Raw genomic sequence first — 16112 nt, forward strand, 5'->3', positions numbered from 1 at the left:
GAGAAGAAAAAAAAAAAAAAAAGACTGAAGAGACAAGGATCTTCCCCAAATTCCTCTGGGTGTTTCTATTATCTAGAAATTCTGTCCCACATGTCACCTTAAATTTTAGTGACAGCCTATTCCTTCTATTTGGAGTTCAGGTCAGAAGGAACTCTCCTAGCTTCTAGAGTCTTCCTTCATTGTAAAAGGTGGCATCATCTGTGGGTGGCCTTCCCTGAGACTCCCAGTAATTGCAGAGTCCTCAAAGGTTCTTATTTCCAGCCCACTATCTCAGAGTATGATAGACGGTGGTTTCTGAAGTCATCTCAGCCTCTTTGTACGTCTAGGAGTCATTTTCTTCTCGGGTTCTTACCCTTGAGCAGATGTGGAGTCAGGAGCTAATGTCACCCAACCTGTCTGTCCTCACCTTGACAGGTGAGCATTTGTCCTACTGGTTGTGTTTCTTTGGGGAGAGCCTCCCTCCAATTAGAAAGGGCGTATTCATTAGATATTAAACTCCATAGATCCATCTCTTCAGTGCAGTAGAATCTAGCTGATATTGCTTTTTACTCTTGCTTTTCAGCTACTTCGGTGTCCAATGAGGTAATTAGATGCCACGGTTCTAATGACACACATTTTCCATTCCAAAGGGTTAAAGCTCCTCCTCTGATAAATACTTTAATTCTTTTTGACCACCACCTGTCTAGTCTGGAAGTAGTTGGCTGGCATGACCTGTACACCTCCTGCCAGGGCTTTGTAAATAATAACTCTGGCCATTCCAGATGTAGCTTCTCTATTAACTGAAGTAGAATATGGCTCTCTTTTCTTGCTTCCAGTTAGGACTGCTGGGGACAGGACACCTTTTGAAGATAGTCCAAATTCCAGCTTCTCAAAGTTAACATCCCAGATTGTAGACTAAGAAAGAGGAAAGGAGACAAAATGGAATGTCATGATCTTGCAGAATTAATCTACAGCCAAGGCAATATCTCTCTCACTTAGGGGCTCAATTTAGATACCGACATTTTCTGTGAGACTGTAGTGTTCCAGCTGTAGATCATTATTAGTTGTGAATAAAGATTTAAAATACGCCACAACGCAATCCTGAGGCTGACCCGCCTAATTTTTTTGTTGTTCATTTAATAAATCAGGAACCAAAAAAGAGGGGGGCGGCGGTATTGGGTTCCATCCCAATCTCTTACAAGTCCTGGATCAAAGGCCTATCAGCCAGGGGGACAGGTGAAAGTGTGAAAGTTGTGATTTAGGCTGCAGGAAGGCGGGATTCCAGGACTAAGAAGATTTGCATGTGTTCCTAGGGCGCAGGCTGTGGCCCGGCCGGTGGGTAACTTTGGCCAGCAGGCGCCAGCCACGCCCACAGCCACCTGGCGTGCTTGGACGGAGCCCCTGCTGAGACCCGAGGTCTCGCCCAGGTGGGAGATGTCCGCGGAAGTGGGTGGGGCCTAGAGGAGGACCGCGTCGTCGGTATGTGGGCGTGGCCTTGGCGGAGGGGCGGGGCCTCCGGGATCATTGTAGGGGCGGAGTCGAGGAAGGAAATGCTCCAGTTCGCGAACCCTCTGGTTTCCGGGCGCGGCGTCCGGCCTTCCCCGGAACTGGTGCGGCGACCCTGCCGGCTGCGGGGCGGTGGCTGCCTGCGCTTCCCGACGGCCGGAGTGCGGCGCTGGGAGTCGCCAGCCTTGGCACCAGGGCGGTGGGAGGGGCTGAGGACCTTCCTTTTTTTTTTTCTGTTGTTGTTGCTTCCTTTTTTTCCCTTTCAGTTCAACCCGAAAAGCGGAAGTTCCGGGGCCGGGCTGAAGCCCGACCCCGGACCGTCGCTCCTCATTCCCGGCACCCACCCATCGAAGGCGGGTGCAGGGCCTGCATGTGTGGACGGTGATCCTAAGTGACACGTTGGTTAGCTGTGTCTAAGTTGGCACTTTGGGGGTGCGGTAGAGGAATGCATCTTTCCCCCTTTCCCAAAAGAGTTTGCCAGAGCCCTGGACCTTTGGGGTGCTAAGATGCCCACCTGAGAAGCGTCCAGGCCCCCGCCAACCTCGTCCACGTTCCTGCATCCTGACTTCTGTGTCTTGTAGAGAGACTTGAACCCAGTGAAGCAGAGCCTCTGGGCTTAGCTGGATGCCCCAGCCCAGCCTCGATGCAGTCTGAATCCAGCCCGTGTGAAGAGGAGACCCCCTCCTTCTTGTGGGGTTTGGATCCAGTGTTTCTAGCCTTTGCAAAACTCTACATCAGGGATATCCTGGGCATGAAGAAGTCCCGCCAAGTGCCAGGTATGTGGCTAGGTCAGCCTGAAGGATGCCCTGTGCTTCATCTGCACCCCTTGTCCTCCCTCTTCCCCACAATGAAAGACAGCTGAGACTTAGGGCTTTGAGAAGAGCCTGCAGCTCTGCCTTAGTGAGTTAAGTTCAATACAGTCTGATTAAAAAAGCTAGTTGACTCATGCCTGTAATTCCAGCTACTGGGGAGGCTGCGATCAGGAGTATGGTGGTTTGAGGCCAATCATGGCAAGATGTTCATGGGACCCCTATCTCAACCAATAAAAACTTCATTGGCTTGTGCTTGTCATCTAAGTGGGAAGAGTAAATGTAAGGGGGGGGGGGGGAGAGAAGCAAAATAACTAAGTACTTGGTTTAAGTGGTAGAGTTCCTGCCAGGCAAGTACAAGTGCCAGTAGTGTCAAAGAACACACAGACAAAAAACATGTCTGCAGGTTTTGTAATGAGGAAAATGGTGTTGTTTTGTTTTCTACCCTGTGCTAAGCTATTTCATATTCTTTCCAGGAATTCAGGGCAGCTAAATGTAAACGCTGTTTTGTTGTTGTTTTAGGTTTGCTTTGCTTTACCAGACTAGGTATGCCTAGACTTTGCTCTGCCACTTACCTGCCCCAGGCATGACTCCCCATGTATAAAGCTTAGGTTTCTTTGTAAAAATGGTTATTAGCCATGCCTGATCTTGTGGAGATGGTTTTGAACTGAATAATCAGAATCAAAATAATACAAGGTCCCTGGAAGGAAGGAAAACATCTGGCTTGTTCAACTATGCAATCACAGCTCTTGTCTACAGGGGGTGGGCCCTGGGAAACAGCACCTGAAGCAATAAAGCATTATATATGTAGTAAGTTGAGAAAAGTTTTTACTAGAGTAGGAATTACTAGACATAGGCTTATCATACTTCATGGTATGTCAGATACATAATTCAAAGAACTGAAGTCACTGTGGGTGGGCCGCCAACTGTTTAGTTTTAACATTTATTACTTTTAATTTTCCTGTCTCCTCATCTGTCTATCCTGCAAGACTCTTGAGCTAGTGTTGTGGTGGCTTGTGCCACCATGCAGGGCTTTGAATGATTTTCTTTAGGCTGTATTTTTTTTTTTTTTTTTGCCAGTCATGGGTCTTGGACTCAGGGCCTGAGCACTGTCCCTGGCTTCTTTTTTCTCAAGGCTAGCACTCTGCCACTTGAGCCACACAGCGCCACTTCTGGCCATTTTCCATATATGTGGTGCTGGGGAATTGAACCCAGGACCTCATGTATACAAGGCAAACACTCTTGCCACTAGGCCATATCCCCAGCCCTGAATGGTTTTCTTTAGGCTATATTTGGCTACCTGTCTACATTTTTGTTTTGTTGTTTGGGGTTTGGTTTGCCATAACAAGAGAACATGTCACTGCATAAAATTTAGAAATGTTTAAATAGCAAATACTCTTGAAACAGAAAGTTTAGTACCAGAATGACAGTATATGAGACAAATTCACAAGTCTGTGAGTTTAGGATCTACCTAATGAAAATATTCTGACATTTGACTGTGGTGATATATAAGCTTGGAGGGGTGTTTTTCATTTAAAAAAAACTAGTTTTAATAACATACAAAAATCATCTTTGTTAAATAGCTTTATCCGTGTCAGCCTGCCTTTCTTCCTTTGCATTTACTAGATTTGCTCTGCCCTCTTTTGCTTTAGTTGTCTTTCTTTCTTTTTTTTCCATTTAGACAGTTTTGGGTTTTTTTGCCAGTCCTGGGCCTTGAACTCAAAGCCTAAGCACTGTCCTTGACTTCTTTTTGCTCAAGGCTAGCACTCTGCCACTTGAGCCACAGTGCTACTTCTGGCCATTTTCTACATATGTGGTGCTGAGGAATCAAATCCAGGGCTTCATGTATATGAGGCGAGCACTCTTGCCACTAGGCCATATTCCTAGCCCAATTTAGACAGTTTTTAAAAATGGGTTCTTGGTGTTTTTTCCAGACTTCCCTGCACTAAGATCTTTCTATATATGCTTCTTGTGTATCTGGGATAACATATAAATGCCACTATACCCAGCTTTTTACTGGTTGAGATGAGGAACTTTTAGCCAGGTGCTGCTGGCTCACGACTGTAATCATAGCTACTCAGGAGGCCGAGATCTGAGGATCAAGGTTCAAAGCCAGCCCAAGCAGGAAAGTCCGTGAGACTCTTATCTCCAATTAACCACCAGAAAACCAGAAGTGGTGCTGTGGCTCAAGTGATAGAGCACTAGCCTTGAGTTGAAGAGCTCAGGGACAGTCCCCAGGCCCAGAGTTAAAGCCCCATGACAGAGAGAGAGAGAGAGAGAGAGAATGAACGAACTTTTGGCTCTAGGTAGCCTCAAACTGTAATCTCAGCCTCTAGAGTAGCTAGGACTACAGACATGAATCACTGTACCTAGCTTCATGTCAGGCTTTAATGATCGATTAAGTAATAGCTGTGTGTATGGAAAAGAAACTGCCTCTGCTTTTACATCACAACACATAACTGATGTAGCCCCCAAAGACAGAGGTTTTCTTCCTCCCTCCCCTCCAGTAAGCAAATAACTGATTCTGCCTAAACCCTATCTGGGTGTCCTCTCCTCCCCTACACCTGAAGATGATGTCAGGTCCCACACGTTGAGAGCTTAGCCCCTAACTGCCTCCCCCCCCCCCCCCCCCCCCCCGTGAACTCCTGATGGTAATTGTGAACTCCAGGTGATTTCACCCTGTACTTCTCACCAACTGGCTATAAATCTGAGTTCCCATGATCTCTTCTTACTGATTGGCTAATTTACTTAAGTGCATCACAAAACAATTTTTTTAAGTCTTAAAGACCACCCAACTGGCTGGGAGTGTGGCTTAGTGGTGGAGTGCTTGCAGGAAGCCCTGGGTTTGCTTCCTCAGCACCACATAAACAGAGAAGGCCTGAAGTGGCGCTGTGGCTCAAGAGGTAGAGTGCTAGCTTTAAGCAAAAAGAAGCTAGGACAGTGCTCAGGCCCTGAGTCCAAGCCCCAGGACTGGCAAAAAAAGAAAAAAAAAAAAAAAAAAGACCGCACAACTATCAGAAGGACAGTGTCACTGCCTCAGAAGAGATCTCCTGGCATTGAAAGGAAGTGGTTCTCTATTTCTTTTTCAGTGTCTCCAGCTCTCTTATTGTAGAAGCTAAGCATCTCATTTGTGTGGTTCATGTTTCTATCCATCTTGAGAAATTTCTGAGCAGCACATTTTCTTTTTTAAAAAATTAATATGTATTCGGTATATAGAATGGATTTTATTATGCTATCTCCACATATGTATACAATGTACCTCTTGGGTTACTCTAGCCCATCCTACTTTCCCTTAAAACAATTCAACAGGTTTCATTGTTCTGCTTTCAAACATGCAAAGGACTTCCACTATATTCCTCCTCATTCACCCTCTTCATTATCCCTTCCTCACAGTTCCTCCTGAATGAGTTTTCACAAGAGTTGTTTGTTTTTTTAATTCAAATCATCTGTTACTTTCTTCTGCAGTTCTCTTGTTCTGGGATTGCTTTTAAGATAGTTTTTCATTTAGTCCCCTGAGGTTGTAAGGATTTAGTTGCCGTCCTCAAGTGACTGTATATTCTTAAAGGCTAGCATTGTCTTTACTTGGGGTGGAAATTTATAGGGTCCATGTTTGTCCTTTTTCAGGAAGTCTGCTGTGACCTCACTTGAAGATCTATTCAGATTTTTCTTAAGTAATATCTCCAAGGTGGCCTTGAAATGTCATTGACTTGTGTGCACCTCATTTTTTTTTTTGCCCATCCTTTTTCCCCATCTCAAAAATCTTAACATTCCATGAATTTTCTTTGGATTTATATTGTCCCCAAGCAATGTACATGTTCCTGAATAGGAGCAACTCTCCTTAGGGGCTGATTCAGTGATTTTGTGTGGCCCTGCCATTGTCAGCTCATGGCTCCCAAGGTTTCCCTGGTCTTCCACTTACCACCATCTTTAGATCACCTCTGCAGAGGGGAGGGGCCTGCTTTGGGCCATATTTGCTGTGTCTTCTTCTTCAAACCATGTCTGCTCTCCTAGTATCTTCCTGGCACACAGGCATCCAGGTTCCTTGTCCACACCTGGGGCTTGGCACAAGTGGAAAGAACCATTCCCTCTGTCTTGAAGGGAAAGAACAGAGCCGTCAGCAGCATCCATTCTGGGGATCCATTGGGGTCACAGGACTCCCATACCTTGGGATTCAGAGATTCTGACCAGGCTTAGAAGTGAGGGAAGACAGACAAATGCCTAAAGTGATCTTGGCTTCTTTATTTACAAGCCAAATATTTAAAAAAGGGAAAGAGTAGCCGGGTACTGGTGACTCATGCCTGTAATCCTAGCTACTCAGGAGGCTGAGATCTGAGGATCACTGTTAGAAGCCAGCCCAGGCCGGAAAGTCTGTGAGACTCTTATCTCCAAATAGCTACTCATTAAAAGCCCGAAGTGGAGCTGTGGCTCAATTGGTAGAGTGTGAGCCTTTTAGCAAAATGAAGCTCAGGAACAATGCCCAGGCCCTGAGTTCAAGCACCAGGACCAGTACAAAACAAAAAAAGGGGGGGCATCTGAAAGTGTGTTTCTAAATGTAAATAATCTGGCCTCAGTGGGAGAAAGATGCCAGAGATGCTCGTCAGCCATCATTGGTGCAGTTAACAGGAGCACAGCCAACAGGTGAGATATAAGTGGCCAGGAGAGAGACTACAGGAGCTAGGAGGTGCAGGGTCTGCAAGCTTCCAGAGGTCCACTTTTCTGTGTTGTCCCCAAGTCAGGAAAAAGAGGCTCTGTGTGTCACTGGTGAGTCCACCTCTTAGGTTTCTCCTCTGGTGGAAACTTGCCAACCAGTATCTGTAGTCTAGATTTCAAAAACAGAGCTTAAAAGGTTTTAGAGTTATAATCTGCCGATCTTTCGTGTGTGTGCTGGTCTTGGCATTTGAACTCAAGGTCTGGGGGCTGCCCCTGAGCTTCTTTTGCTCAGGCCTAGTGCTCTACCATGTGAGTCACAGCTCTACTTCTGGCTTTTTTGGTAGTTTATTGGAGATAAGAGTCTCACAGACTTTCCTGTCAGCCTCCTGAATAGCTAGGATTACAGGCATAAGCCCCAGGCACCCAGCTTCTGCTGGCCTTTAAGGGTAGCCTTTTATAACCTAAGTATCGTGTGTGTGTGTGTGTGTGTGTGTGTGTGTGTGTGTGTGTGTGTATGTGTATGTATACGTACACTGGGGCTTGAACTCGGGACCTTAAGCAACCCCTTAGCTTTTTCCCATCAAGGCTGGGCTCTACTACTTGAGCCACACCTCTACGTCTGGCTTTTTACTGGTTAGAGAAAAGAGTCTCATAGGGTTTTCCTACCCAGAATTGGCTTCAAACTGCAATCCTCAGAGCTCATCCTCCTGAGTAGCTAAGATTACAGGTGTGAGCCACCAGCATCCAGCTCACTTTCAGCTTTTTGATGTTTAATTAAAAATGATAGTCTCAGGATTTGTCTGCCCTGGCTGGCTTTGAACCAACCTCCTATAGCTAGGCTCACAGGCATGAGGTGAACTAAAAGGCAAACTAAAATAAATTTTTAAAGCTCTTATCAGTTCATAAAAATGATAACTAGTTTCTTAGAAAAGCATTGGTTCAAAGAATACAAAGAAGTCTTTCTCATGATTTCCATTTTCTTTCCTTTGCCCAGTTGCTCAAGATACACTATTAAGTTGCTCCCATTGCGAGGTGACTGATTTCAGGTCCCTGGGAGCCTTCTTCATGGAGGTACACTTTGTGTTCTCAAGTGTAAATTAAATGTAGTTGGGCAGCAGTACTTTTCTACTCTTGTACAGCTTCTCTAAAACCAAGCTGTCTGCTTCTAACCCTTGAAGAAAAGATCTCCAAATTTCTTGAAGTCTGCTATTTGTTAAGGGCTGCTACTTAAGACTGGAATGTCAGCAAACAGCATGCCACTGCTCTGTGATCCCTCCTCCCACAAACATTTAATAAAGCAGAAAATATAATCATGTGTTATATAAACTTTCCTGTTTTAAATTTTAGGTATATTTTTCTATAACAACCACCCAATAAGACAGGTAGATATTGTGGGAGTTGTTGTCGGAGTGAGAGAAAGAGATGCTTTCTACAGTTACGGAGGTAAGAACAATTGTGTCTGAAACTAAGTTTGTATATAAGGTCCTCAGTTAGCTGAAATTTGAATATATAGATCATTTGAATATATAGATCATCAGATTGAATGCAAAAGATCATGTCTGGCATTCCCATAATGACTGTCTTTGCTTTGTTTTTAAATCTACTTTTTGGCAGTACAGTGTTTGAACTCAGGCCCTCATACTTGCTAGGCAGGTGCTCTGCTGCCTTCAGCCATGCTCACAGGCCTGTGTTGTTTTAGTTATTTTTCCAATAGGGTCTCATGGTTTGGGCCAGGGCTAGAGTGCAATTCTACATATATCCTCCCATGCAGCTGGGATTATAAACATGTTCCACCACACTTACTTGGTTTTTTTTGTTTTTTTGTTTTGTTTTGTTTTTTTGCCAGTCCTGGGCCTTGATCTCAGGGCCTGAGCACTGTCCCTGGCTTCCTTTTGCTCAAGGCTAGCACTCTGCCACTTGAGCCACAGCACCACTTCTGGCCATTTTCTATTTATATGTGGTGCTGGGGAATCGAACCCAGGGCTTCATGTATACAAGGCAAGCTGTCTTGCCACTAGGCCATATTCCCAGCCCAACCACACTTATTTGTTAAGATGGAGATCTCACTAAAATGTTTGCCCAGCCTAGCCTCCTGGTCTCTGCCTCCCAGGTAGTGAAGATCAATCACAAAGATGTACCGTCATATCCAGCTGCTTCAATGTCTATTTTACCAAAAATATTGGTACTATTTTCCTCCAAGACAACAAACATTTGCTAAGTTCCAACAGCATAGCCCCCTCTGGGCAAGTAGGTTGCTGTACAATAGAGTACTTACTTCCTTTCTAAATACCAGTGAGGAAATGATCATGTGTTTCAGTTTACAAAGCACTTTTGCATTCATTACTTTATATTATTTTTCCTCTAATCTTTTGGAGTAGAAAACACAGATATTATTTCTATTTTGTAGTTGAGAGAAGCCCTAGTAACTTGCCCCAGTGGAGTTCCACTGGGTGAGGTGTGGGCCCAGTCTACTGTTTACCAACCCCAGCTTGTTCTGCTGTCTGCAAGTTGGTGTCTCTTTGTCACTTTCCTCCTACCCCAAAATTAGCTGATTTGAATTTGAATTTTCTCTGTTTTACATCAAATAAATAAGACTTGTGGCCTCTGGGGTTGGCCCTAGAACCAGACCAGAATTAAGCCTGTGATCTAGCAGGGATGCACTTAATCCCTTTGGGCTCATTAGGAAGAGATTTAAGACGATCTGTTTGCTCTGCAAGAAGCTTTTCCCTCTGAGTGGGTGTTGTGAGAGGATGACACATCTGTGGGCTGTGGGAGGTGGCCATACGGAAGTCATTGCGAGCAGAAGTGCATATGTGACCTATGTGGCCTGCTCAAGTGGAGAGCTGCTCCTCTCTCTGCTTGCTCAGGCCACCGGCCAGCTGGCCACTCCCTAACTAGGAGAGGCCTGTGCCTGGCGTTTCTGCCCACACTGACCTGTGCCAGGGCCTTGCAGGGGAGGACATGATGGTATACTGCAAGGATGCTCTTCTTCTCTGGCACTCAGTAGCAGCCTCATGGACCATGGCACGAGGTCTTCTGGCAGGGGCTGCAAACCAAGGAGGGTGAGCTTTGGGAGCAGTGCTTATGGCACACAGCACCTGGCAGCAGCTCTCCCTCTGATTTGCGCTCCAGTCAAGACCAGAACAACCTCACATTTCCCAAGACAAGTGCTTATCTGCTCACTTTCTTTCAACTTTCCTTTATCAATCAAGGTTCTCAGCTAGTAAGAGATGAAATGGTAGGCCTAGAAGGGTTATTTTATTTTTTATTTTTTGCCAGTCCTGGGACTTGGATTCAGGGCCTGAACACTGTCCCTGGCTTCTTTTTGCTTAGTGCTCTCTACCTCTTGAGCCACAGCACCACTTCCAGCTTTTTCTGTTTATGTGGTGCTGGGGAATGGAATCCAGGGCTTCATGCATGCAAGGCAAGCAAGCACTCTACCGCTAAGCCACTTTCTGAAATAGATATAAGCCAAGTGAAACAATAAATCTAAAAATAATGTCATTGTTTCCATGAGTATTCTAACATGTTGCTAATAGTGAAGAAACAGAGAAATGAGTTTGAAGCCAGCCTAGAGTGCCTCTCACTGGTGCTTAGCTTTTTGGCTGAAGGCTGATACTCTACCACTTGAGCCACAGCTCCACTTCCAGCTTTCTGCTAGATAATTGTAGAATTTCTTAGATTTGCCTTCCTGGCTTGCCTTCAAACCTTAATTCTTAGATCTCAGCCTCCTAAATAGCTAAGATTACAGATATGAGCCACCAGTGCCAGCCCAGGTCTTGATTTTTTTTGGGGGGGGAGGGGTGGGAGGGTTGTTTATTGGAGATAGAGTCTCATATACTTTCCTTCTGCTAGCTTCTAACTACAATCCTCAGATCTCAGCCTCCTGAGTAAATAATAGGATTGCAGGCATAAGTCACTGGTTGCCTGGCTGTATTTAAAAAAGATTTTTTTTTTTTTTTTTTTGCCAGGCCTGGGGCTTGGACTCAGGGCCTGAGCACTGTCCCTGGCTTCTTTTTGCTCAAGGCTAGCACTCTGCCGCTTGAACCACAGCGCCACTTCTGGCCATTTTCTGTATGTGGTGCTGGGGAATCGAACCCAGGGCCTCATGTATGTGAGGCAGGTACTCTTGCCACTAGGCCATATCCCCAGCCCTAAAAAAGATTTTTTTTAGCAGTCTGTATTCTGAGTTGTCAAAGATAGGCAGAGAGAAAAATGCTTGTGCTCCCATAGCAAATATCACCAACCTCATTTACAGTTATATGTCCAATGCGGTGGATTTATTAATTTTTTAAGGAATAAAATAAGCCATGCCAATATTATTTTGTGGCCAGGATAAAAAATTTTAATAAAAATTGAACTATGCTCTTCTGTGATGTTCTTGGCTTTCCCTACATCATTGTTAGGAGTAAGGACTGGGCAGAAGCTCTTTCACAAAGAAAAGCCCAAAGATGAGGATCACTTTGTCTTGGGAACTGGTGACAGAGGCTTTAGTGCCTGTGGGTCTGTACCCTGGGCCGGTGGTGTTATCTTGTCCTAGGGTGAGAGATAAGTCTGGTTTGACATATGAACACTCCCTGAGTCGTGCATCTAACTTCCCGAGGAGGTCACTTGTAACAGAACAGTGGTAATAAGAGTCATTAGCACCTGGAGGTAGGGTGAGGGAAATGTCTGATGCTAGTGTGTCACACTGACAAACTCAGGCACGTGCACACTGATGAACTCAGGCACGTGAAGATTGTTTAACAAGAATTGTAGTGAAGATTGTTTCCAAAGATGGAGGGAGTGTTTGGTAAGAGAATGGCCCCCACTAGTCTGTTGGAAGAGCTCATCATTCAATGTGGTCAAATACAATGATGACATTCACATGTGAATTCTTTTCCCCTTTCACGTGTCTCTTGCAGTGGATGACAGCACTGGAGTTATAAACTGCATCTGCTGGAAAAAGTTGAGCAATAGTGAGTCTTCAGCAGGTAATTTCACTTGCCATGTCGCTTTGCTTTCCATCTAACCAATGTAAAGAGTCAGTCAGGCCCTTTTCACATCTATCTCATTGTAAATTATGTAACTACTAAAAAAAAGCCAGAAGTGGCTCTGTGGCTCAAGTGGTAGAGCACTCACCTTAAGTGAAAGAAGTTCAGGGACAGCACCCAGGCCCAGAGTTCAAGCCCCAAGACCAGCCAAGAAAGAAAAGTGGCATTGTCAGAAATATTCTTTGTTTTGTTTTGTTTTTGTTGCCAGTCCTGGGGCGTGGACTCAGGGCCTGAGCACTGTCCCTGGCTTCTTTTTGCTCAAGGCTAGCACTCTACCACTTGAGCCATAGCGCCACTTCCGGCTTTTTTTTTTTTATATATGTGGTGCTGATGAATAGAACCCAGGGCTTCATGTATACGAGGCGAGCACTTTACCACTAGACCATATTCCCAGCCTCTTATCAGAAATATTCTATAGTTTCTATACTTAGTAATACTTCAGATCAACTAGAAACATATTAGTCTAAGGTCTACTGAGAGGAGGAAGTTTGAAATACCAGAGAAGCTTAATTTAAAATTGCTTTGCCTATATAAAGGAAGGTTAAAAGTACCAGGAGAAAGCCTGAAAATGATGCTCATTATGTTACACATGCAGGAATGCTTTTAATTGTTCCCCACTTGCTCATTCTCTCCTTTTAATTTAATTGCCCAATGTTTAAAAGCTTTCCACTGAGAAGTGGTCAACTGAGACAAATTTTTTAAAGCAAAATTTAATCTCAAGTAAAATTGTATTCCAGTCAGTGAAAATGTAAGTATATAATGTTAACTCCTATAAATGTCACATTGACTGTATCATTTGGACATAGCTTATGAGCAAAGTTAAGAAAGCTTAGCCTTCAATATTAGAATGTTAAGGGGGATTTATCTTTCAGGATGGAATAGACTGCTTAAATTAAAGTTGTCAGGCTCCAGCCGTCTCATTACATTCATTAAATTACACACTGGAGCCGTCTTTCAGCAATTGGAATCACCCTTTAAATGAAAGCTGGGCTGCTTCTCAGACCAGCCATCAGCTTGGTAATTTCAGTGGTGGTATATGAAGCGTTTATTATCACTTATAATGTCTGCATAATGGCAATGAGGTTTATAAATACCTTTAACCTAAGAAAAAGAGGGCCTTGGGACAGGAAGGCAAGTACAGCAACCTTTTAGAAAGTGATTCTTGAGTCTTAGAGAAAGAAACTCTGTAAGCTGTGCAGGCTGAATGTGGTTGCCTTTAGTTTCCTGCGTGTTGGTTACTGGATATACACAGTCCTTCATGTTTCCTATATTGCTGTTTCTAGAAAATGTATTAAAATTAGTGTTGTTCCTGCTGCACCAACGGTTTATGCTTGTAATCCTAGCTATTCAGGAGGCTGAGAGCCTAGGATCTCAGTTCAAAGCCAGGCTCGACAAGAAAGTTCATGAGACTCTTATGTCCAATTAACCACCAAAAGCCAGAAGTGGAGCTATGGCTCCAGTAATAAAGCAACAGTCTTGGGACAGGACCCAGGCCCCGAATTCAAACTCCAGTACCCACATACACACATATACAATACTTCTGAATATCGCAGAGCCCAGTTGTTTAAACTATTGAGTCAGAAAGCAGAAAGTCTAAAAAAATAAAAAACAAGAAAGCAGAAAGTCTGATCACAAGACCAAAAAAGAGAGTCACTCCATTATAGAAACAATATAGAAGGCAAACTGGAAATTATACAATGGTAGGAAATAAACCAACATTTAAAAAACATTGTTTCAGGTAGGTAATATTTATAAAAAGCTCACTGCAAATCTTGCCTTGTAGCTTACATAAAACAACTTACAGAGCATAGAGTTGTATGTTCTAATAAGCACACTAAAAGCCAAGCTCTGGTGGCTCATGCCTGTAGTCCTAGCTACTGAGGAGGCTAATATCTGAGGGTCACAGTTCTTTTTTTCTTTTTCTTTTTTGCCAGTCCTGGGGCTTGGACTCAGGGCCTAAGCACTGTCCCTGGATTCTCTTTGCTCAAGGCTAGCACTCTACCACTTGAGCCACAGCACCACTTCTGGACATTTTCTATATATGTGGTACTGAGGAATTGAACCCAGGGCTTCATGTATACGAGGCAAGCACTCTTGCCACTAGGCCATATTCCCAGCCCTGAGGGTCACAGTTCAAAGCCAGCCAGGGCAAGAAAGTCCATGAAACTCTTATCTCTAACTAACAACAACAAAAAAACAGAAAGTGAAGCTATGGTTCAAGAGGTAGAGACCTAGCCTCGATCAAAATAGCTCATAGAGGGCTGGGGATATGGCCTAGTGGCAAGAGTGCTTGCCTCGTATACATGAGGCCCTGGGTTCGATTCCCCAGCACCACATATATACAGAAAACGGCCAGAAGTGGCGCTGTGGCTCAAGTGGCAGAGTGCTAGCCTTGAGTAAAAAGAAGCCAGGGACAGTGCTCAGGCCCTGAGTCCAAGCCCCAGGACTGGCAAAAAAAAAAAAAAAAAAAAAAAAAAGCTCATAGATAGCACCCAGGCTCTGAGTTCAAGCCCCAGGACCAGTACCAAGAAACAAAACAAAACATTAAGCTCTCAAAAGTGCCTAACTTTGTAAGCACTGAAAACTTAAAACAAAAAGGACAAACTTTAAAGAAAAAATTTCTGTCCAAAAGATGTCTTTTTTCAAGAATAAAACCAAATTAACATAAATAGTCCAGAGCTGCTAGCTCAAGTCAACAGTCCTGTTACTTCTGATGCTGAGATCTGAGGATCAAGTTTAGAATCCAAACGGGGCAGAATAAGATGAGAGATTTCTTTGTTTGGTTTTGTTTTGTTTTTGCCAGTCCTGGCCTTGGACTCTGCCTGAGCACTGCCCTTGGCTTCTTTTTGCTCAAGGCTAGCACTCTGCCACTTGAGCCACAGCGCCACTTCTGGCCATTTTCTATATATGTGGTGCTGGATAATTGAACCCAGGGCTTCATGTATACCAGGCAAGCACTTTTGCCACTAGGTCATATTCCCAGCCCCAGGATAAGAGATTCTTTTTTTTTTCTTTTTTTTTATTAATTGAACATAAATTTTTTTACAAGGTGTTGTGCAAAGAGGGTGCAGTTACATAGTAGGGCAGTGTGTACATTTCTTGTGATATCTTACAACCTGTTTTTCCCTCCCTTGTCTAGGTCAGGTAGACACATATGCAATATACAATGTATCAAGAACATATACAGTGTTCACAGACTTGGTCTCTACTGTCTCTCCGTCTCCCTTTGTTAACAGTCATATATCAGGGAGATCATGCCCCTTTGTTTTCTGTGTTCTAGGCTTGTCTCACTCAACATTATTTGTTCGAGTTCTGACCATTTCCCTGCGAATAACAATATTTCACCATTCCTAATCGCTATGTAGTATTCCATTGTGTATAAGTACCATATTTTTTGGATCCATTCGTCTGTGGAGGGGCATCTGGGTTGTTTCCATATTTTGGCTATTGTGAATTGTGCCACGATAAACATGGAAGTACAAATGTCTTTTTGATATCTTGGGTTTTGCTGTTTAGGATAGATGCCTAGGAGTGGTATGGCTGGGTCATAGGGTAGGTCTATATTGAGCTTTTTCAGAAACCTCCATACTGTTCTCCAAAGTGGTTGTACTAATTTGCACTCCCACCAACAATGGAGAAGGGTTCCTCTTTCCCCACAGCCCCTCCAGCATTTGTTGTTGCCTGAGTTCAGAGTATAGGCCATTCTAACTGGGGTGAGGTGGTATCTCAGGGTTGTTTTTATTTGCATTTCCTTTACTAGCAGGGATGTTGAGCATTTCCTCACGTGTTTCTTTGCCATTTTTATATCTTCTCTTGTGAAGTCTCCCTTTAGCTCTTTTGCCCATTTCCTAATAGGTTTATTGGGCTTGGAGGGGCTTAGTTTTTTGAGTTCTCTGTAGATGACCGATATCAGGCCTTTGTCTGTTGCTGTGCTGGTAAATAGGATAAGAGATTCTTAATCTCCAGTTAACCAACAAAGCCAGAAGTGATAGAGCTCTAGCCTTGAGTGAAAAATTTAAGCCAGAGAGCCCAAAGAGCTTGAGGCTCTGAGTTCAAGCCTTGGTACAGGGGTACATGCACACAACACACACACACAGAGCACATAAGCAAGTGCTGGAGTCAGGAGAGTGTGTAG

The 16112-nt window shown here is 44.1% G+C and overlaps 1 protein-coding gene across 4 annotated transcripts in view; it reads left to right on the forward strand.

Annotated features, from left to right (window-relative positions):
• Positions 1–1801: 1801 nt before the first annotated feature.
• The window catches only part of Stn1 (STN1 subunit of CST complex), a 35357-nt gene continuing 21046 nt past the window's right edge, over positions 1802–16112 (forward strand). For 3 of the 4 annotated variants that reach the window (XM_048338309.1, XM_048338313.1, XM_048338312.1), the window contains exons 1-3: positions 1802–2261; positions 8292–8387; positions 11849–11917. In XM_048338309.1, the coding sequence (XP_048194266.1) occupies positions 2129–2261; positions 8292–8387; positions 11849–11917 (298 nt within the window). In that variant the 5' untranslated portion in view covers positions 1802–2128. The remainder of the gene's footprint in view (positions 2262–8291; positions 8388–11848; positions 11918–16112) is intronic. The other variant, XM_048338310.1, reaches the window with a different exon arrangement.

The sequence above is a fragment of the Perognathus longimembris genome, chromosome 2 (genome assembly GCF_023159225.1).
Source record: "Perognathus longimembris pacificus isolate PPM17 chromosome 2, ASM2315922v1, whole genome shotgun sequence".
Lineage (NCBI taxonomy): Eukaryota > Metazoa > Chordata > Mammalia > Rodentia > Heteromyidae > Perognathus > Perognathus longimembris.